At 43.7% G+C, this 24,222-nt stretch overlaps 1 protein-coding gene across 2 annotated transcripts in view; it reads right to left on the bottom strand.

The window, feature by feature from the left end:
• Positions 1–99: 99 nt before the first annotated feature.
• The window catches only part of LOC111866207 (blood vessel epicardial substance-A), a 60,674-nt gene continuing 36,551 nt past the window's right edge, over positions 100–24,222 (bottom strand). Inside the window, exons 2-7 of one of the 2 annotated variants that reach the window (XM_023854941.2) lie at positions 18,190–18,708; positions 11,872–12,198; positions 10,987–11,095; positions 10,088–10,199; positions 5,153–5,374; positions 100–4,087 (exon numbers count right to left, since the gene is read on the bottom strand). In XM_023854941.2, coding sequence (XP_023710709.1) covers positions 3,762–4,087; positions 5,153–5,374; positions 10,088–10,199; positions 10,987–11,095; positions 11,872–12,198; positions 18,190–18,689 — 1,596 coding nt within the window. In that variant the 5' untranslated portion in view covers positions 18,690–18,708 and the 3' untranslated portion in view covers positions 100–3,761. The remainder of the gene's footprint in view (positions 4,088–5,152; positions 5,375–10,087; positions 10,200–10,986; positions 11,096–11,871; positions 12,199–18,189; positions 18,709–24,222) is intronic. The other variant, XM_023854942.2, reaches the window with a different exon arrangement.

Here is a 24,222-nt window from a genome sequence, read left to right as displayed (position 1 = left end):
GATGCTGGATGACCTTGGGGACAGAAGAGGATACTCTCATTTGAAGCAGAAAGCTCTAGATCGCATTAAGTGGAGGAATTGTTTTGGAAGAGACTGTGGACCTGTCGTCTTGACAGATTACTGATGATGATGATGATATATAAGGCCTCTGTCAGTTCAGGCTCAGCACATTAGATCACGCCCTGTCGTTAGTGGATTAGGTAGGCGGCTTGAAAGGAGGGCCATCACTCAGAGCTAGAGGGGGGAGTGGAGCTCGGTCCGAGCCAATAGGAACGGTGAATATGGAAGCGGCCCATTTTAGGGCCACATTACTTGTTTCAGTCACTGGACGGAAATGGAATTCTGAAGAAAGACAGCCAAAAGCAACATTTTGGGATTTAATATGACCAAATTTGATACAGTTCTATTTCGCTTCTGTGACCTAAAACAGTAAGCCTGTTGTGGTCTTGAAAGGAGCGTGTTATTTACAACCAGCATAACCAAACTGAATCCTCACCTTACGCATTTCAACCCTGAAGATGAAGGTATATTCTTGCTCCGAAATGTCAATAAACGCCTACAAATCTACAAAATTTTACAACAGAGAAGACCATAATTTGTAAAATTGCCAGCACAAAAAGCTGAGAGCGTATCAGTATTTTCAATCTTTGACAGTTTTCTTTCACAGGTTTTACATAGTTATATTATATACCCTTAATAACTATGTACATAAGCTCTTTTGATGATTAATTATATGTATATGACATCATTTTCCTTTACTAAATATGTTTTGCTCTCTAATTTATAGAGATATAGGACTGCCTTAGGATGAACATGGTGTGTTCATAACCTGCCATAACTTATTTATAGAGTATTTCGTAAGTCACTTAAACTAACAGACGTCCAGCTCATAATAAGATATCCTCAAAAGCATACTTAACTATCTGTAACATAGAAACAACTTATTTGGATGCAACTTAAAGTAATGGGCAAAATATATGACAGGTCAACTTAACGTGATATGCGGAGAACATTATGTTGTTGGTTTGTCCCTGGGAAAATGGGAACCACTAACCTGATCAAAATCGAACAGAAATTACAGACAAAAAGTAATAGTCTATCAGAATTCCTTTACATCTGATACATTCTACTATCACAACATCATATTGACAACACACAACTCTTCACCAGTCTAAGAGAGACATATACCATTGCTTTTGCTTCTTGGACAATATTCTAGAGGCCATATATGGTCCTAATTAGGCCTAATCCATACACAAAATCTTTATTTTTGCAAAATACTTATTCCATACAATGTGACAAACAACAAATATACCATCAGGTTTAGGCAAATGATTATTTCCTGTTGTGAATCCATTGAAAGCCCAACAACTATCACATCGTGTTACGGTCAACATATACTGACGACAAGAATTTGTTACACAACATAATTATAACATAGAACACAATTTCTGTGTAGTTCGCGGGGTTCAGTACACGTGATGTGCTTATTATGTAATTATTAGAAGAGAAGCCCGCCATTGGTGGCTTCCTTTACAGTTCACGGGTGCAATATAATTTAGGTCTTACCCGGTTTTTTGTGCAGATACACATATCCATGATGTAGACGCCTTTCATTTTATTATTTATTTATTTTTTTTTTTGCAATCTACATTAATCTTCATCCACCCTATAGTTGTCTTAAAGCAAGTTATTTTTCTATTGTATATTTTATATCTTGCAATATTACATGCACAACTTCCCTTAACTTGCAGTCTTTGATAATTTAAGGCATCTGTGTAGTATATAATATTTTTCTTTTTAAGTAACAGATTTATATTTATGATTTAAGCGAGCCTAAACAGAAACGACAATTGAAAATGAAGCACACAGAGTTAACGTTTAAACTGACACATACTTCGGACACTTTCCAACTTCACATTTCTTTTTAACCCTATGAGCCCCACTATCAGACGAATTCGGCTCGGCATGCTTGCGTTAAAACTATCGGGACCAAAGAGATCGGCTCAATATTGATCACATAGTAGAGTATTTTTGTCAACAGATGGCGTTATGTGTTATACAAAATGGCATTTGTAGAAAATAACGGGCTTTCTTGCTGTCTATGTCTGTGGTAGTTCGATGGTAATCTACGACAGTGTTGTGAATTGTTATATATAATGGCATTTAACCCAAACAACCTTCGCATTTCCAGCACGTAGCTCTGTAGTGAGTTTCAACAGTCAAAGATTTAAAGAAATTTAGTGTTTTGGAAGCTTCGTTTTCTGCCATTATTTAAGTAAAGTATTAAACCTACTGTTGCGGGTCCATTGTTTTGAAATAATAGTTAGTTTCATATTGTTACGTGGTGGCTGTGAACAGACCAGCTTCAGAGCACCTCTCAAACCAAAACGAGACGATGGAAAATGTCTCAAATTTGCATCAGTCTAAAAACACACATTTGTTCAACATCTTTAAACCTCTTAACATTAGTTTCCTTTAATGTAAATGATTTTGCCTGGAAATCATATTACTCTTCAATTACCAGAATTTACGTAATAATCTCATATTTGTACCAGAGAAAATACATAGGGACTCTCATTCACAATATTACTTCAGAAATACTACGACGTATTCCTCAGGTGTTCTTATCAGTGACTGTTCTTCTTTACTTGAGATTTCAGTTTGATGCGTTTGTATCGTAAATATACGTATGTACCGAAGAATGAATGGTGTAAATTCAGATTAGAAATACAATTAAAAGAGAGCTGGGAATAAACTTTTACGACAACATTGTACACTTATCTTCATTACAAATTTATAAAATCATTTATGTACTTTTGGAAAGTTACTTTGATAAGATAACATTATATAGTAAAGTCTTACACAACCATTGGAAACGGAGCCTCAGTGAGTTTTCCGTTTTACAAAGATGTTGCAAAGAAATTTAAATGCGAATTTAGAACATCTTGATGCCACCCTGAAATATCCGCTTCATGGAGTGCTCCTACACAAAGGTCTAGTCTCTCAATCACATTAAATATACGAATACTTTCTGAACACATCACAACGGACCTAAGAACATCTCAACGTAGAAACGTATTATTACTATATATCTCATTTCACTGATCTTATATTTTTATAACATTTAGTACAAAAAGCACAAAGTACAAAACGACATCCTCCAGCAGAACATTAATAAAGTTTCTGTTTACATTGATTGTAAATAATCTAGATGTGTGTTGAACTATAAGTTCGGGAACCATTCACGGTTTCATTTTCAGTTCAGTTTAAAACTAACTGTGTTCCTTTTACGTCAGAGAAGTTACAATTGTGCCATTAATCCTTGTGGGGCAGTAGAGTCATGCGTGGTACACATTAATGTATTTTCGTTAAGCTTCGCTGGTAGTGGTTTCAAGTTTACGAAATTTTCACAGTATTCAAGTATCTTTACACTACAAACAAGTCACTTTCTTTTGTGCACGAATTTTATGAATATAAAAAATATTTCAACCTTTATGGGAACTTCCTTCGTAGATACATATGTTTTCATTTTAAACAGGGCCCCAGCATATCCAAGGATACTAAAATGTCCCTAAGTTTGCTTTTCTGGGAGTGCTACCGATGATATGAACCCCACATGTTTCATAGAGAACTAGAGAACTGTGATATTAAATTACGCGGGGGAAAGTAAACAGCTGAACATCAGTTTGTACAGAATTGCTGCTTGTATATGGGATGAGTTCTTTACAGACGTCATCTCCCACGTCTGGAAGCTGACGTCAGACAGGCGTCTCGAACTTTACCTCTCGGCCACCTGATCGTCGAATAGATCTGGATCTAGTGTTTATCGGGGCCGGTGGCGGCGCTAGAACTGGTACTACGACGGGTACTAGCGCTATAGGCGGTGAGGCTGTGAACTGCTGCGCGGCAGAGGTAGTTGCGGCCGTGACCACTGTCGCCACTGCAGCGGCCGCGGTGGTGGTGATAACGGCGTGAGGGTAGGTGGAAAATGGAGAATTTGCGGGGAAGTGGTTGGCTACCACTGGGACCCAGCACTGTTGCTGCTGAAGTCTTGAGGGTGATGTAGATCCTAGGGATAGAAACACTGACCCATTTACAGGTGTTTATACAGATATCGTCGTGTCCGCTAGAAGTATAGTTTCGTTTTGCTTATGAATGTGTTTGTACTACTGGCTTCGTAAAGCTAAAAAAGATCATAGAAGCAGATGAAAAAGGTGGTCCGTGTGCCTCCTTCGGCCCGCGACCACTTAATTGGACTGAAATAAGACACATGCAAAGTGCAAAGCACAGTCTCCTGGGTTTTGAGGATACGCAGTTCCGAAACATCCTGGCGTTTCGGAGGAACATATCACCTCCATCTTGAGGGTCGAGAACAAGCCAAACATGAAACTAGCAGAAGCAAGGAAGATTCCCGCCTGCTTCTACTGGTTTCTTGCTGGGTTTATTCAACTACTTTGAAGACGGAGGCGATATGTTCCTCCGAAACATCGGGCTCCCACCGAACTATGCAACCTTAAAAAGCAGACGGCTGTACTCTTCGTTTTTTTTTTTAATTCGCTTAGTGGGGGGTGGAGTCCAACTGGGTCCACTCGGTACGGCGGCCACTGATTGGCCTATTGTACCTGCCCCGGGTGATTATGATGATGGAGAATTTGGCGGAATGAAGATTGGCAAGGGAAACCGAAGTACTCGGAGGAAACCCGCCTCAGCGCCACTTTGTCCACCACAAATCCCACTTTACCAGACCCGGGATTGAACCCGGGCCGCCGCGGTGGGAAGCCAGCGGCTAACCACTTGAGCTATGGCGCGGCCATCTGTACTCTTCTTAGTCAATGCTCTAAATGATAAAAGTGGTAAAAACTGTCTCCATGCTTAATTAATTAAGCACTGTGCCAGGAAGACATGTGGGAAATATGGGATATGAGATCGGCACCAGTGGAGGTGAGTGATCAGCTTCACGCCCCAGCCGCTTTACTCCCCGGAGAAAGAGCTCGCGGAACCCATGTGATACGAGGCTGGGTGGACCTCAGAGTCGCTCTGGACGTTGAGCAGAAGAGAAAAAGCTTTCTCTGCCGGGATTCGAACCCCTGCCGTCAAGCTCGCAATGTCTTTAAACAATACATGGAAAAGAAAACGTCTGTGAGCTTACTGTCGGAATATGTTGCGGAGGTTCTACGCTGTTGCTGCGCCCGCCAAGCGAGGGACCGGACGTGACCTCTGGTCCCCGTGTGGACCGCATCCACGCTTAAACTGCGGTTCATCGCACGCCAATGGTCCGGCTGACGCCCCAGGGCATTACTTGCTGCATCGCTGTTCGCCACTGCCCCCAGGTGTTCATTCAGCGAGTAGAGCTTGTGGGTGATGTCCTTACCTACAGAAAGACACAACATGAGCGTGTATACGTGCAAAGTGGAGGCCAGAACTGCCATTGCAATGGAAAGATGTAACACATTGTTTATCAAGAATTGCATTGCGCTCCATCTTCGAGGTCAAAGTGCAAGATTCTGCTTGTTGCTTGCCTAATTGTTCGGCTTCCGGCCTAGAAAACCGAGATTAACGGCCGTGGGAATCCGTTGCGCTGACCGCTCTACACCCTCTATCCGCTAAAGTTGGCACTAACTTCGCCGACAAGTGGCGGTTGCTCGGTCGGTATAGTTCGCTTGCGGACTAAAAGCCACGGAGTAATTGTTCGGCTTACTCCTCGACCCTGATGATGGAAGAAGTAGGTAACTTTCTACCAGACTGAATGTTGTCACATCCCAACAGATACTGTTCTGCGGCTATGACGCCGTGGACATAGGCTCTCAGAGCTCGCTCTTGTAATACAGTACGCTAAGATTCATACATCAGAAAATCAGGTACAGACTCACGATTGAACAGATTTTGTGTTACTTTGTTATTCTTAGGTTGGGTTGAGACCGAACCCCTTAGTACTTAGGCCATAATTTCTTCGTGTGGGTGAGACTACGTCGGCCTATCATATAAGCCCCGTATGATAGATATGTATACAGCGTTTGGTGGAATGAGAATTGGCAGGGGAACCGAAGTACTCGGAGGTAACCTGCCTCAGTGCCACTTTGTCCACCACAAATCCCACATGACTCGACCAGAGATTCAACCCGGGCTGCGGTGGTTTTATTACTTTAGTACAATTTTATTCTTAAGAAAATCCCTGGCGAACGTAATCGCTTTCGCTAACTGCTATTCATTTTGGGCACGAAACTGTATTTGCGAAATACATTCATTATTCTAGGAGCCGGGACAGCTCAGTTGATACAGCAATAGGCTGCGGGCTGGGTGGCCGGTGTTCGGTTCGCGGCAGGGGCAAGAGGTTTTCTCTTCTTAGCAGCGTCCAGACTGTCTCTGGGGGCCATTCAGCCTCCTCTCCGATGGGTACCGGTGTTAAAGCAGCCGAGGCGTGAAGCTAATAACTCACTTCCATCTAGTGCCGCTGTCAAAATTTATATAACTGTTCCTCCACCTCCCCATACGTCTTCATGGAATGGTGCTTAATTAAGCACAGGGACAAGTTGACCTTAAATCCGTTATTCTGAATATCTCGCTCCTCACTTAGCAGGCTGAGGCACCTGTCCGCCTAGTATCACGTTACGCTGTGTGAGTTAGTTCTCGAAATCGCCACGACCTCGCTTCAGTTGATAACTGCAGATAGAATGATTCTTCTCTTTCTGACACCCCATGAAGCTATGTTGTTAGCCTCTTCCAGACGTCAGTTCGTGTCATGTGATTAGTCACGGGAGCGTAATACGGGCTAACAGAGCACTTTATCAGTAAGAGAAAGTTCAGTAGAATGTATTATGAATGCATATGTAGTTACCTGAAAGGGAATTCACACACCGAGTTTGTCTTACTTTAATATCGTATTCGATTTTAGGAAGGCTGTGGGTAATGTATCCTTGCCAATATTTAAACCTGTCGACAGTACAGCTAGCACATCACAGGTTGGTATAGTGGTAACGTTCTAGAGTTATATTCGGGAGGTACTCGGTTCGAATCGAGGACATTATACCAACCGTCTTAACCAAGATTTTGTGGGATTTTTCCAATTCTCATAAGGCGGCAGATATCGGAGTTGTATCTCAGGGCAGGAACAGATGCCTTCAGAATACTTTTAAATTCATTATTCACCGGTTATTCAATTATCCGGTGCTGTAGAGACACAGGCATTGACAGAATCGTAAAATAAGCCACAGAGGTCACTCTGTTACTCTTCTTATATTGTACTTTAAACTTGGACGAGCTACAACTGTCTGACACGCTGGTAACTTGCGTAGTACGCTGCCGTGTTTAACTCCTAGTCTGATACATACTACCCTGGAGGAGTTGTTAGGTTATTTTTTGAAAATATACATTTGAATCGCCAAAAAGTAGAGAGAACATATCATTAAAACAAGTTTTACTAGATAGATAGGGGCTCACGATTTTGGCCAATGGTGGGCTTTCTTATTAGCGACATTGAACTTACGGTTCCTTCTTCTACAATGTTTGTTATGCAGTTGTAGGATCACACTCGCTGTACATTCCACCAGCAATATCTACAGCATTGTGACAAGATCGATTCGAATTTGTTTATACTTAGTTCGCAATGCACTCGCTGTCGTTAGCTGTCACTGCGCTCTCAATATGGCCAGTGTCGTGACGCGGGATCACTTACCTTGCCACGAGACAATTTTAGACGTGTGAATTATACGCTGTGTTTGTGTGCTTAAAGTGATTGTGGTTTAATCAGTGAATGAGTTAGCGTTCAAAAACCTTGTCGTACTTTGCGCCATGAATGGGGAAATTTTCATCACATGAGGTAAGCCATTAAACTGTTGCTACAAATACTCGCAGCTAGAGAGCCCTGCAGCAATGTCTGTATGCATCCATTCCTCTAGCTGGGGTACATTCAAATACGTGGGACTCAAATGGTAAAAGTAACAAGTAAATTTGACCCTGTGCTTAACTAATTAAGAACTACGCCATGATATAAATGGGGGAGTGGGTGTATAGAACCATGTTTTCTTGACCTCGGCACTGAGTTTGCGAGTGATCAGTTTCACACTCCGGCCTCCTTGCCCCCGGGAAAAGAGCCCCCTGAGACTGGAGTGGACCCCAGAGATGGTCTGAACGATGTGAAGAAAGGAAAATTCTTGACCCTCCCGGGAATCGAACTGTCATCCCTCGATTGCCTAGTCCGTGGTCCAGTGCAATAATTAGAATGATATATATTCTTTTTATTCATATCCTCTTCAGTCTCCTTTAATTCTTCATTTACTCTCCCACTTTTCTTCCATTCCTTGTTTTCTGCTTTCTGCCTTTCTTTTATTTTCTTTCGCGTTTACTTTATTGTTTCCATTGTTCCCTAATTTTGTATATTCATTTGTCTCAGTTTTCTTTTCTGACCCTAATTCCTCGATTTCCTGCACACCTGAAGCTTCCTCCCCTTCCCCTTTATGGGGGAACAGAGAAAGTGAACGACAAACGCTCTGTCTCTGTAAAAAGCTGAACAAGTAACAGGCCGTTAAGGCCCATAGGGTTGTGAGACGTCGAGGCTTCCACATTTTCTCTAAACATTCGGCTCACAGATGGCGGTGAGGTTGTCAGCCTTACGCGCCGGCCGCCCTTTATGCCCCAGGAAGATTCCTGGTACTCATTTCTGTTAGAGGCTGAGTCGACCCCAAGGCCATAGTGCGTCTGGAAGGCAGAGGCTTGTAGCATGCTTAATTAATGCGTCATAGCATAAATTTTCTCTCTCTCTCACTCTCTCCTTTACTGACAATCAGACTGTACAGTCAATGTGCTGACTGGTGTACAATTTAATAACTACTATAAAAAATACATAGTTGTCAGATGCATACCTTTACTTCGTTGATCTGTACGAATTGTGTCGTTAGAGTCGCTGCTTTCCAATAGACTAATTCGCTTTTCGAGACCCGATGACGTCATACGATATTTTCAATTGACCTAATCTTTCCAGCCGCACTATTACCCTGGAGTCGCTTCAGCCTCTAACAGAAAGGAGTACCAGGAATCTTCCTGTGTGTTAAAGGGCTGTCAGCACGTATTGCTGACAACCTCAGCGCCATCTGTGAGCCGATTGTCTAGAAAATGTGGAAGCGTCGACTTCTCATAACCCTATGGGCTTCCACGGCCTGTTACAGGGATAACTTAACATTTTCTTACCTTGGATAGACTTGAAAGGATTCTGACGATGGTGTACGAGTATACTGTACTTCTTTTGGCTTATTTTGGACTTATCCATCGTCTGGTCTTTTGTCTTCTACATACCAGACGATGGATGAAGTCCAAACTAAGCCAAAAGAACTACATTTTCTTACCTTACCCATCCAAAATGGGGGCACGCGGTAGTGTAGTTGGTTGAGACACTATGCTACAAGCCGGAAGGTCACGGGTTCAAGTCCCGATGAGGTCATTGGATTGTTTTCAATTGATCTAATCCTTCCAGCCGCACTATGGCCCTGAGATCTACTCAGCTTCTAACAGAAATGAGTACCAGGAATATTCTTGGGGGTAAAGGGAGGTCGGCGCGTAGGGCTGACAACCTTGCCGCCATCTATGAGCCGATTGTCTAGAAAATGTGGGAACCTCAACATCTCACAACCCTATGGCCTTCACGGCCTGTTACGGTGGTACCTTTACTTACTTTCTTACTTTTATCCATCCAAAAGTCATTAATCTGCGCCGTTGCCGCAACAAGAACCCAAAATCTCACGCAGGGGAAAGATTATGAAGACGGGAGCGTTGACTAAATTGGATCAGGATCGTATCAAGTGGTTGGATTCAGACTAAGAGATGCTGCACCATGTGTTTCCGCTGTCAGAGCCACAGATTAAGGAGAGTGCAGAAGCGAATCGCTCAGAGTCAGCCCACGCGACACTAAACTGCTGCGGCCATGAATTTGAACAGTATATTTCGATTATTGTCTCCGTATCTACTCTCTGAGCGTAAAGTAAACTTCACTGTACTGCCCCACATCATGCCTGACTCACTGGAAATCTGTTTCGCTTCTGGCCTATCCCCATTCTGCAGCACCGTATCAGTCCTCACCATCTCACCATCTCACCTATAATGTTGGAGAGCACCACTTTGAGTAATGGCCGATGTCTGAGCACCCGCTCCAGTTTGAGGCGTGGCCAGCACATGTAGAGGCATTCCTGTTCTGCCGTTATTGTCACCTGCAACATAAACGTAACCTTCATTGTCTTTTGCGGGTCAGTCCCCGGTAACTTCATACGGTATTCGTGGCGGACGAAAAGTCATCGGATCAAATTATGCCAAAGCCGCTTTTTTCAACATTCTTTCCAGGATGTCAGTTACTAACCGCCGTATCGTTCGATGCTATATTGTCTAACCGTGTTGTTAAATCCCTCTTCATAACGTCCGTTTCACGTCAGTCTCGTCTAGTTGAAGGGAACGTCGCTAGAGGTCCCACTTGACGGTTGCAAGTACGCTGATCGCAGAGACTCATAACAGATGGCGTACATGTCTTGTTCTTAATATAAACACAGCTTTATATGAAATAGATATGTAAGAGAAGTAAAAGAAGTAATTGCACTGATTATTAACAGTAGTCTCTCACATTTAAGGTAAGATCTATATTAAGAATCGAGGTGTTACCGCTATTATAGAGCAAGATATTTATAAGAATGTGCTACAGAAGGCCGGATGGGCATTGCCTAGTCCTTTTTTATTATTTACAACAATTTTTCCCCATAATAAAAAATAAACCAGCTCTCTTCAAAATCTTTTAAGCTCATAGCATGAATATTCAGTGATATCGTGAATTTTAAGTGTCCCTCAAAAATTAGAATTTATAACAATGAAAAACAGTGAACCAAGTAAAGTTGGACAAAATGAGATGTTGGCAATCTCAACGATTTCCAGTTGAAGTTTCAACGGTCTTTATCTTGTAAGCCATGAAAAGAAGTCTTCCTACAAAAATGTCGAAAGAACATTTCATACCTGAAAGACGTCATCGCTGTTGTCATGGTTCGCTTCCCACTCCGGAGAGTCGATGAACTGATGCGGCTGGACGTAATGGAGATGCATGTCGTCACACGTGACCCTCAATCTGGGAAACCAAACCACAGACAAATAAGTGTCATGCACTTCATCTGTTTCTACTCTTATGCTACCAACACGCGTGCCTGTGGCACCAAGTGGCGCCTCCATCGGTGCTTCCGCGAACAAATTGCAACTGACGCGGACAGTATGTTACATTCCTTTCTGTAACATAGGGAGTTTCATAGAATCCACAACTTGTTACTGCTGTAATTTACAAGAATATCAAATATCAAGGGCCAATACATGTGCGTATGGCGCCAAGTGGCACCTCCGTCGGTACTTCCGCGAACAATTTGCAACTGACGCGGACAGTATGTTACATTCCTTTCTGTAACATGGGGAGTTTCACAGAATCCACAACTTGTTATTGCTGTTTTACCAAAAATTAGTCATTAATATCTTCTCCGCAAAGTGTCTTTTAATTCCCTTAAGTGATCTGAGAAATATTTTCTAATGTCTTATTATATTGTTTCCGAGATTTCTGAAAAATAATATGGAATGTTAAGCATATTTAATTCCTTAATCGCTAGCAAAGCGGTGGAACAAGTGTATCTGTGTTGGTGGAGGATATGTCGTGAAATAAATGATTTCTCCGGGATCGAAAATAACATGTTTTAGGTTTTATATCTATTTGTGACTAATTTACTGCTCCCTCGTATATCATTGTGGCTGACATGCTCGAAATTTTAAGAAGCCCTGGTCTAGGTACAAAAAGCGTAGAAAAACAAGCCACAACCCCTCTACTTAGCATAAAGAAATTATGTATGGAGAGCCTTCACTCACTTTCCTTTCAAGAGCACGGACAACCTCTCATCTGCCGGAGTGACCTCCTCCACTGCGTACGTTTCCCCGGGTTCCAGATGCATCAACTGCCCCTCGCGAGTTAGTTCCTTGAAGTGCTTTTTGCTGACGCGCAGGGGCTTGAACAGCTTCAGGTATAGTTCAGTGAGCTCCAGGGATAGAGGCGGAGGCAGGAAGCGACAGGCTAGCAAGGCGGTGTGCACTGCGTTCAGGAAAACTAAACCGACGCTCCAGGCGAACGCGTCCGGTGCACAGACGTGGATACCGGCCCAGAGCGCCGACAGGAAAAACCCGACGCACAGAAACGCTCTGAAAACAAAATAAAATAGTAAGAAATTGTGCACCTATCTTGTTGACCCTTATGCAATTAAATATTGTAGCGTGTACAGACGTTGCTATGCAACGATAGCGAGATAGACGAATTAACAACTGCCGTTTCTGGGCAACAGCTCGGTAAACACGTTCCCGCTGCAACGGACACAAACAAAAACGATAGAAGAAATGTGTTTTCTATGTTGTCAGTGCCGAGATATTTATGACCAGGACAGAACAATGAGTTCAGTTGGGTTTTGTAAAGGAGGCTGAAGAGAGATGGCGCTGTAGTTGAGTCGAGTTCAGTTGAAAGTTCAGTTGTGGAGTGTTAGCCAGAGAGCAACGGCGTGACCACAGAAACTGAAGAATCTCCATCGATAAGATCCGTTGCTGGCTTCCCACCGCGGCGGCCCGAGTTCGATACTGGGTCTGATCAATTGTGATTTGTGGTGGATAAAGTGGCGCTGGTGCAGGTTTTCTCCGAGTACTTCGGTTTCCCCTGCCAATCTTCATTCCACCAATTGCTCAACAATCACCCTCACTTATCATCTGGGGCTGGTACAATAGGCCAGAAGTGGCTGCAGTACAAGGAACTTAGTCCCACCCCACTAGCAATAAAAAAAGATCCGTTGCCAGGAAACGACTAGTGAAATCAGACTGAGAAGAATTTGTAAATTGTGAATATCAGTGATAGCGCTGTAATTGGTTGTAGTTCCGAGTCTTGTGTATAAAGGCGCGTCCACATTACTCGTGCTCGTGCTCGTGCTCGTGCTCGTGTGACTCGCTAATGTGGACGATATGACAAGTCACGAGACAAGCTAATTTTAAATTTTTAATTTAAAAACTATAGCCAGTAAATTAAAATACGACTACAGCCCATACACACTACGAGTAAATATACGGATCCTCACGCGCCGAAGCCTGGCGAGCAACTGAAGTAGTGTGGACGAAGATTTACGAGCACAAGTAAAAGCCAGACGAGTCTCCCGACGAGCACAAGCCTGGCGAGCACGAGCACGAGTAATGTGGACGCGCCTTAAGTGATCCATAAATCCATTCACCAGTCCAAAACCCCGTCAATATTCACACATACACGTGACAGTATAGATGCCACGGTAAAGCTAAATAACCGGTAATTATATAGATTCACCAAGAAGAGTGGTACATGTTATAAATCTCGTAACCATTTTTAACGGTAATTATGAATAATAATTATTATTCATAATTACCGTTTATAATTACCGTTTACCGATTATAATCGGTAAACATGATTACCGTAGTGAGTATTATCACATTTACCACTGTTTTTTGTAATTCCACATAATTATCGGTTATTATTAATTGCCGACTTATTCATATTTACCGTTAACATGGACACAGAATAATTACGAATCGTGTAGTTCATGAAGGTTATTGGCTTATGAAATGTGACACCATTTGGCCCGGAAGAAAATCACAGACGTTTTGCAGGATCTGACTCCGAAACGCTCGTATACGCCTACCAGACTATACGGTGTCACATAATGGAATGTAATTTTCACATTCTCCGCCCTGAAACACTCAGACATCAGAAGTAACTCTTCAAGCTGCAATTAGTGAGTGCTGTACTGTCGCTTCCAAGCATCTAATAGTCATACCGTCATTCATTGGTTACTTAACGACGCCCTCTACGCGGGTTCAAACCCGGCGGAGGTCGTGGAATTTTTAAGGGCGGAAAAATTCAGGGAACAAGTCCTCCGGGAGGGACTTTAAGCCGTGGGTCCCGCGTCGTAGCTTTACGGCACGTAAAAGAACCTCATGCTCCAAGGAGGCCTCTGAGCGAAATTATAAAGGACATTTCCCACCCAACAATAGTCTCTAACGCCTCTGGTAGACGGGGGAAGCATCTAGATACCGCTGAGCCAGTAGAGGCCAAACTCGCTGGCTGAGTCGGGACTGATGGCACGCACCAGTATCGGTAGGGTATAGAGAATGGTAGAATATCACAGGGGGACGTACAATAGACCACTGGTCGCGGTGCATGGGGAAACCCACCCCGTCCAATAATAATAATAATAATAATAATAATAATAATAATAATAATAACAATAACGACGACATCAGTAGCTCAGTAGATCAAAATATATAGTGTCGAATGGTAGGATAATTGGTGAATAATGAATTAGAAGGGATTTGGAAGGAAGTAAGCGGTAAGGGTGGAATTTGCGGTAGTATTCCGGTATTACCCCTGGAGGGCTGAAGAGAGGCACCCAAACCTCAGTCAGTGAGGCTGTGTCCTTGCCAGAATTTGAATCGGGCTTCCCCAAAATACTGTACAGTATCTGTATCGATTTCTATACTACATCAGAAGACAAGCGAAGTGCCTGACAAGTTAAGGCAGACTGTGTGATACACAGCTCCACGAAAACGGGGTAAATCTCCACCCATTCCTCTTCCTAGTGGTGTATGGAGGCGAGTAGCCAGCTTCTTGCTACAGCCGCTTAAGCCTCAGGGAAACACNCTTGATTGTACGCACTGTATGTTTCTCACTCTTCAGTTACTCAGGAAGATTTCAGACAATGTATTACGTCTGACTTTATCTCACGGAGTTATATAGATATGGAAGCAACGCATCGCAGTACGTTATTTCTTGCATATACGGGCGTAATAATGTCAGGAAGAGACATGTGTAAAGCCAGGGTAACTGATACCAGGCACTAGCGTCATAAAAATGCAGAACTATCCCTGTACCAGGCTGCGGAGACCCACATGGTCAGACGTCGAGGCTCCCACATTTTCTAGACAATTGGTTCACAGAGGTTGGTGAAGTTGTCAGCCTTATGCGCCGTCCGATATTTACCCACAGGAAGATTCCTGGTACTCATTTCTGTTAGAACCCAGGGTCTTAGTGCGCCTGGAAGGATTAGGTCACTTGAAAAATCCAATGACCTCATCGGGAATCGAACCCGCAACCTTCAGGCTTGTAGCATAGTGCCTCAGCCAACTACGCTATGGCGCGCCCCCTCATTAGTGTCCTTTGGCTTGAATTAATAGTTGATGAATTATAAATTACGGGGCATTGACTACATTTCACTACATTTGATCCAGACTTTGGGCAGAACATTACCCTCTGAGATCCATATACCCAGAGGTCCAACACAAAGGGGTTTATTTCGTGTTTTGTATACCACAAGGTGGAAGTGGAACACATTTACGAAATGCAACGGTCTTAATAAACTCCGACGATAGACCAAGTAAAAAATATTAGTTATAAACAATACGATTTGTGACTTCTGTCCGAAATGTATTGTTGTTACTAAGAACTCACATTCTAATCGCATCGAAGGAAATAATGTGTTGGTAACTCTATTTTGGAGGTGCTCGGTTCAAATCTCAACAAGGATTTATCCCGGCAGAAGTTTTTCGTGATTCTCCTCAGTATCTCAATGAAAATTCATGGGTAATATTTTGAATAGACTACGGCCTCTTACGAGGGAAAGTCAGTAAATAAGTCACAAATGGATATAAAACGTAAAACATGTGATATTCTAAACTGGGAAAAATAAACACTTTTTCTTTCTCGACATATCCTCCACCAGCATTGATACATTTGTCCCATAGCTTTAAGCGGCCTCCGTAGTCTAGAGGTAACGTTCCCACCTCATGACTCGTAGTACGCGGGTTCAAATACCCGGCGGAGGTCGTCGAATTTTTAAGGGCGGAAAAATTCAGGGAACAAGTCCTCGGGGAGGGACTTTAAGCCGTGGGTCCCGTGTCGTAGCTTTACGGCACGTAAAAGAACCTCATATCTCCAAAGGAGGTCACTGAGCCAAATTACGGACGTTTGCCGCCAAACAGCAGTCTCTAATACCTCTGGTAGATGGGGGAAGCATTATTATAGACACCTCTCAGCTAGCAGAGCCGGTCTCGCTGGCTGGGCGGGACTGATGGTAAGCACCAGTACCGGTAGTCTATAAAGACTGGTAGAAATCATAGAGGGAAGCACAATGGACCAATACAGGTCTAAGTGCATGGGGAAACCCACCCTCTCCAATAACTAACTAACTAACCCATAGCTTTACAACTGCGTCGAAACTCGTAGCAGAAGTCTTTTGAGTGCTGTCTCGGCCACTTCCGTACCTCCGTTTCAACCCATTCCTCATCAGTGAAACGTTTGCTACTTAAGCTGAACCGTTTTACGCGACAAACACTTGTCATCATAAACAGACAATATTTATTCATGCATATCCTTTGCATTGAGTCCTTTTTTCCACAAAAAAACACAAAACAGAACGTTGCTCTTCAACAATAAACTCCTCAAACACAGTCGCCATTTTGACTACTGAAACCAGCCTCTGAACATGCGCATGCGTGTCCGCTACGTAGACAGCCATGAAGCTGGACTGTGTTGTTACCTAGTGGTACACATAGAAAATCTATTACGTCCGTTACAGCTGTGTTCTTTTAATTCGCTTAGTGCGGGGGTGGAGTCCAACTGGGTCCACTCGGCACAGCGGCCACTGATTGACCTATTGTAGCCTGCCCCGGGTGATTATGATGATGGAGAATTTGGTGGAATGAAGATTGGCAGAGGAAACCGAAGTACTCGGAGAAAACCTGCCCCAGCGCCACTTTGTCCACCACAAATCCCACTTGAGAAGCCCCCGGGATCGAACCCGGGCCGCCGCGGTGGGAAGCCAGCGACTAACCGCTTGAGCTATGGCGCGGCCTACAGCTGTTTTACTTCCATCTGTGACGTATTTACTGACTCCCTCCTACTTCAAAATCCTTCGCAGTGTAGATATTACAAGCAGCATGAGGGTAACCCACAAAGAACAGTACTCCAGTCGAGCTGTGATACAGCTGGAGTGTAATTGGAGGCTTCCTCTAGCTGAATCACTGTAATGATATGGCTGCTGCTGTGCGCAGTGGGTACTGTGCTAATTAATGGCAGTCCATTCCGCGTCTCGCAGTATACGAGATATTCAGGAACAAGCTGCGAGATCCGAGGCTTAGTGCTGCCTTTTGGCGTTGCCACAGTTTCGGAAGGAGCTACAGACAATAGTGAAGTAAGGGATAGAAACGGAGGGCGGGGTCAAATTTTTGTGGGGGAGAGAGGTGAGAATTTGGGAGAGGATTGGTTGTCAAGCAGTATGTGTCACTATAGACAGGTTTCGGATTGGATAGTGGATTTATTGACCACTCACAGTTCGTAACTACAAATAACTATAACACTATCACTATTTCCACACTTTACAGTTCACTAGAGCACACAAAGTAGTGTTCTCAGACTGTTAGTAGACGTTTCCTGGTAATGGCTCAAACAATGGATATTCCTGTCACTACGGCACAAGTTCTCTCTTCACAGACTCCCATACAAAATCCTCTTTCGTCTGACTAAGCTCAAAGTCAAAGTCACATTGGGACAGACGGTCAGTCAGTCAGTCAGTCAGTCTTGGTGTCTAGTCCAATCTGGAACTTATGAACAGATATTTATTACCATTTGACAGTTTAGGTTTTGTCTTTATAGGACACCCTCTCTGACGAGAGGACGGGTCTGTCTTTTGTCAGAGTCATTGTCAGCAGTAGTAAGTCACGAGTCATAATGTAAAGGTTATTTACATGTTGCATGTTAAACATGTTAATAAATGTATATATAATATATACAGGGCCTCTGTCAGTCCAGGCTGAGTACAGCTTCCGCTACAACTCCAGTCTAGTCACTTGAATACCAAACTTCATCTCGCTTATAACCTCTCGGCACGGACCACGTAGAAAACACAGCTCTTCCATTGTTATAGTTGAACTGTTGCTTTATTAAAAATCTTCTGTTGCCTAGCAGCGGGAACGTGTTTACAGAGCCGTTATCCAGAAACTGGCCCTGGTATTTATGTCCTCATCTCACGGTCATTGCGTAGCAAAGGCTCCTACACCCTACAATATGTTAACCTTCTTTAAGACAAGAAATATAAAACAAGAAATGTTAGAAAACGAAACGTGGTGCCTTACCTGAGGAGGAGTAAACTCTGCTTAAAACTGCGCGGAACAATGAAAGCTGCGGCGAAGAAGAGATTAGCCGTTTGGAAGAGATTATGCTGAGCTGCTTCCCACTCCACACAGGAAGCATCGCCCTCTTCGGGAATCAAATCAGTGGCCACTGACACATTTGTATCATTTGCGAGGTTTATCTGCGTCGTCACCAGCAAACTTAACGTTGGCGTCGCTGAAGAATTCCAGAACTCCTCGGTCCACACCGTGAACTCGGTGAAGTTGTCGGTTACTGGCGTCGGTGTAGGTGAGGGAGGCAATGTTGTTGTAATAGACTGCTTACTGGATGTCGAACCCATGTCCTGAGGGGTCACGGCGACACCGCCGACCCCCTTTTCCTGGTCCACCCCCCCGTCAGAGTCTGCCGGCAGGAAGACACTCGTACTAAAGTTTCTGGATCTTGTGGAGACGTCACTACTGCCTACTTCCGTCGGTGTGGTCGTGTTTGGAACCTTCTCCATCACAGACTATGCGAAGAGCCTGCAAGAAACAGAAATCAGATTTGTGTTACGTCACCTCCGTCAAATTCATGTGCTCTGTGTCACAGTTTGAGGTCCGCGCACTGGACAGTTCTGCTGGCCAATCATTCTTTGCTGTCTGTGTGTAAGTGCTTAAAGTGGGAGTCGGGATAACTGAGCGACGGACTGGACGGCCGGAGTTCGATTCCCGGCGGAAGCAATAGATTTTTCTCTTCTACACAGCGTCCACACCGGCTCAGGGTCCCATCCAGCCTCCTACTCGGTGAAACGGTGGGTTCTTTCCCCCGAGGTGAAGTGGCAGGGGTGTGAAATTAACTACTCACTTCCATCTAGTGCCTAGGTCAAGAATGACGGAGCTATACCTGCACTTCCCCATGTGTTTCCATGTAATTGAGGTTCACACAAGATCCACACGGAACCACATCCCAACAGACGGCATTCTTTAACGACGTAACAACTTAAGAAGTTTTGTAGCAGCATATGGCATAGTGGGCAAAGGTAAANGAGACACGGTCCTCCGAAACGTCGGTTAACACCACATATACACGGTGCCAAATCCCAGAAGACTGCTTTCTTCAAAGGTTAAGTTGTCCATGTGCCTAATTAATCAAACATCACGCCATGAAGGCGTATGGGGGAGTGGAGATACAACTTCAACATTACTGATGTTGGTAAGTGATTAGTTTCACGCCCCTGCCGCTTTACCCCTGGGGAAAGAGCCATCGGTACCCATTGGATAGCAGGTTGGGTGGGCCCTCAAAGCCGGTCTGGACGCTGTGGACAAGAGAAGAATTCCATAACCCCGCCAGAAATCGAACTCTGACCGTCCAGCCCATAGCCCATCACTATGCCGACTGAGCTATCCTAGTTATTATAGTGGGTCTAATAAGAAAGACACCGGAAGTGGAATATTGTTCAACATTCCACTAGATTGGCTGATTGCAAAGGAACTCTAGAACCTGGTATGAGGTCCGGCTGATATGTGAAGGGACATGTTACATTTTACTCACCCCTCGCTAGGGTTTTAGCCTGAAGTCGGTTAATACAGTCATTAAATTTACGGGTTCTGGGCTTCATGATTAGGGTTCNTGCTCCAGTTTCTTCTAAGTAAAAAAATGTAACGTCCCTGTGAAAGGCCGTGGAAGCCCATAGGGTTGTGAGACGTCGAGGCTCCCACATTTTTTCTGGACAGTCGGCTCACAGATGGCGGTAAGATTGTCAGCCTTACGTGCCGGCCGTCGTTTACCCCCAGGAAGATTCCTGCTACTCATTTTTGTTAGAGGCTGAGTCGAACCCAGGGTCGTAATGGAGCTGGAAGGATTACGTAGATTGAAAAAATCCGATGATGTCATCGGGACTCGAACCTGCGACATTCCGGCTTGTAGCATAGTGCCTCAACCAACTACGCTACCACGTGCCCCTCATCGGAAGTAAAGCGACCGGAAATGAAGAAAGTCTGGTATCTAGGATACATGCACTTCTTCCTGTGTTCATGGCTTCATGATTAAGAGCATGGATTTTACGTAAACAGAAATTCATTACGTCAAGCAAAGGGTCGCCTTTTGTCTCCTGGGGTAAAGACGACAACATCTGGTATCTCGACACACCTCCGTCGTTCAGAATAAACGGGAGAAATTTTCCTTTGACCTTGTCCATGTTATACTGTGTCATTAGAACCAAAGGTCACAAAAATATGCATATGTAAGCCACGCCCTTTTCTCTCTGCCCCTCAGCATTTCGCACGCAACGTCCACTAGCGGCGTCCGGTCTTTACATTTTAAAAGCAGTAAAGAATGAGCCGTCAGAATTTGACAAACTGCCCCACCGCACGCTTCAGTTTTTTGAATTCATCTTTTTTTGTTATAAAATGTGGCACCTGGTACTTTAGTGCAGAGGTCAACGTTTTCTCTACTGTAATCGGTGTTAAAAACTGTCGCTTTAACATCATAGCGATTATCATAGGTACCACCGGCTGTAACATCAGAAACCACTGCGTCATATGTCACATTAAAAGGGGAGGGGGGGAAAGGTAAAACTATCCCTGTAACAGACCGTGAAGCTCATAGGGTTGTGAGACGTCGAGGCTTCCACATTTTTCTAGGCAATTGGCTCACAAACGGCAGTGAAGTTTTCAGCCTTACGCGCCGGCCACCCGCTCCACGTACTCATTTCTGTTAGTGGCTGAGTCGACCCCAGGGCCATAGTGCGGCTGGAAGGTTTAGATCAATTGAAAAAATCCATTGACCTCATGGGGAATCGAACTCGCGACCTTCCGGCTTGAAACATAGTGCCTCAACCAACTGCGTGCCCCATGTGTCACATTATCCTCTGCTAAATAAAAACATGAAGATTAATATATACAGGACTGCATATTTGCGTGTACTTTTATATCGTTCTCCACATTAAGGGCGGAACATATATTTGAGACTTTTCCAGAACAGGGTGATCAGGAGAATATTTAGTCATAAGAGGGATGAAGACAAATAGAAATAAAGTAATCATAAGGAAATTTTTTCAAATTAATAATCGCTTTTTAAATAATTATTTCATAATTACTTTATTCTTGGATGTGACTTCGTACGACGTTTCGGAGGAACTCACTCTATCAGTCTTCATTCTAGAACAGTGAAGAATAAAGAGCAATCTCTTTCCCTATGCTTAACTAATTAATCACTACGCCATGAAGGCTTGAGGGGGAGTGGATGTATAGATCCGCCTTTCTTGAGGTCGGTATTAGTTGAAGGTGAGTGGTCAGCTTCACGCCCCAGCCTCTATACCCCTGGTTCCCATTAGATAGGAATCCGGGTGGGCCCCAGAACCGGTCTGGACGAGGTGGAGAGAAGAAAAAATTCTGCACCTAACGGAATTCAAACTACGACACCTTGAATGGATATCTGTTAGCCTACACGGCGTCATATCCTGGAAGACTCTAATTATTATAGTCACTGCTTAAAAATCTCAAAGATCGTAATGATTTTATATATTGGGGGGTCCATGCTGAATCAAAAACGTGTTTCTGTGCCCCGTATAGGTGCCCCTACGTGGCGTAAGTAGGTCAATCCTGGGCATGAAATTGTGATTCAGTAATTGTACATTTATTAGGCTAGCTTATTGCTGGAGACTTAGCTATTTTATGTGTGTAGACGCCTGGAAGCAAGGCGCCGGACTCTGTGGGTGTGTAATATATTGTAGTCAAGGGATTTGGCCCGAGTACTAACCCGGAGAATGGTAATAAATCCTTCTCAATGAACCGTGTCTGTTATTTCAGTCCCAGTTCTGAGAGAAATGGCTCCCGTGTGGCAAAATGAGATTCCCTTCTGACTTCATCACAGCAGTGATTCAGAAATATGACTTCTGTCTACAGATGGCAGTAATGTGGTTTTCTTCCTTTACACCAAGGAGAATATCACAGAATTCTCCAAAAGGATCATGGCTATATTTTCGTAATTATTTGCCCACGAAATACAGGGTTATTCATAAGTCTCTGAAACATTTTAAAAATTCACAACAAATAAACTGTACTTGTACATCGGATCATGGTAATTCTTACGCCGATAGAGAATGAATCTCTCCAAGTCTTTTTGAAAGCCTCCACTGCCTGCTAATCTCAGGGAAGTTCGCAACCTGCCTCTGGTCAACCGTGACATGCTGACATGGGTGTGGGACGAAATGGATTATCGCATAGATGTCTGCCGTATCAGCAAAGGTGGACACATTGAGCATATGTGAACTATGTAGAAAAAACTTGGTGAGTTTATCTCTGTTTCAGTGTAATAAAATTTGGTATCCGTTGCGTGGTTTATTTATTATAAATTTTCAAAATGTTTCACGGACTTATGAATAATTCTCTATAAATTCAATTATTGTTTAACCCTTCTATAGAAGTAGATTCTAAAGTGTTCTGACGTTGGTATATAAGACTAATTAATGGATTTTTGGACTTTGCCCATCGCCCGGTATTAACTCTTTGTAAGGAACCCAAAGATTTATTTTCCGAAAAGTTGTGGTGTTCTCTAGTTTTTAGAATACCGGACGATGGGGAAAGTCTAAAACCCGAGTAATTCCTTCTATAGAAATTCGTTGAAATCAGTGATACCTGTGCACATGTTATACAAAATGCAGTTTCGCATTCATATGTCAACACCTGGCAACGGTGTCTCAGTGCCCGAAGACTGCAGAGAACTGGATAATGACAATTTGTGGTACTCGCCAAATATTGGGAAGATCAAATAAAATAGGACGAGATGGGCGAACCGCGTATTGTTTACAGGATAGTAGAAAACCATTCAAAAGGGTGACAAGAAAACATGAATGAAAGAACCCACTTGGAAGACCTAGGCATAAATGGGAAGGAAACATGGAAATGGATCATAATGAAATAGGATATATAAGTGTGAACTAGAGACAAGTAGCGGGCTCTTGTGAACACAGCAATGCACCATCGGGTTACATAAAATCTTGGGAATATCTTGAGAAGTTGAACAATCTTTTTTTAAATTCGCTTAGTGATGGGTGGAGTTCAACTGCGTCCACTCGGCACGGCAGCCACCGATTGGCCTATTGTAGCCTGCCCTGTGTGATTATGGTGATGGAGAATTTGGTGGAATGAAGATTGGCAGGGGAAACGGAAGTACTCGGAGAAAACCCGCCCCAGCGCCACTGTGTCCACCACAAATCCCACTTGACCAGACCCGGGATCGAACCCGAGCCGCCGCGGTGGGAAGGTGGCGACTAGCGACGCAGCCTGAGAAACTGTTATTTTCCAAGAAATGAATATTTTCCATTTCGTTAACTTCGATTGTTGCCGTGTCATAGCTCAGGCGGTTAGTCACCGGCTTCCCACCACGGAGGTCCGGGTTCGAGTCTAGGTCAGGCCGTGTGGGACTTGTGGTAGTCAAAGTGGCGCTGGGGCAGGTTTTCTCAGAGTACTTCGATTTCCCCTGCCAATTCTCATTCCACCGACTGCTCTGCGCTCATCATCTGGTGCTGGTACGATAAGCCAATTAGTGGCCGACGTACCAAGTTCACTGTCTCAGCCTACCCCAAGAAACTAAAAAATCGAATGTTAGCTGATTTGAAAGGACACGGTTCTGGACTATTTTATTCAGCGTCGGATTGTACCGTAGAAGTCAGGCCATGCAAAAATGCAGTCGTACCAGTGGCATTGATAACTGAACCATATGTTATCTTATTTCACGACTGAGCATGCGCGAACGCACAGTTTTGGGGTCTCTGGTCGAGCGGTGAATCTGGCCGCTACTCAGACCTGGCACATATGAAGCCACGAAATGTTGTGCAGACAGCACGCCGCTGATATCAAGTAAAACAATGGAATGTTTATTGTCTAGAGCAGCCGTGTCAAACATGCGGCCCCCATAGCCACAAAGTGCGGCCCCTCAACTTTTAGAGCTAATTGATATTAAAATAAATATTAAAATTTTAGTAGAAATATTTTTTGTAAAGACAATTTCACAACACACCAGAAGGCAAGAAGTCTCACGCAGACATAAATTAG

Source organism: Cryptotermes secundus, unplaced genomic scaffold (assembly GCF_002891405.2).
Source record: "Cryptotermes secundus unplaced genomic scaffold, Csec_1.0 scaffold682, whole genome shotgun sequence".
In the NCBI taxonomy this organism is placed as follows: domain Eukaryota; kingdom Metazoa; phylum Arthropoda; class Insecta; order Blattodea; family Kalotermitidae; genus Cryptotermes; species Cryptotermes secundus.
Note: the sequence above shows the minus strand (reverse complement) of the source record. Positions and strands in the feature narration are given on the sequence as shown.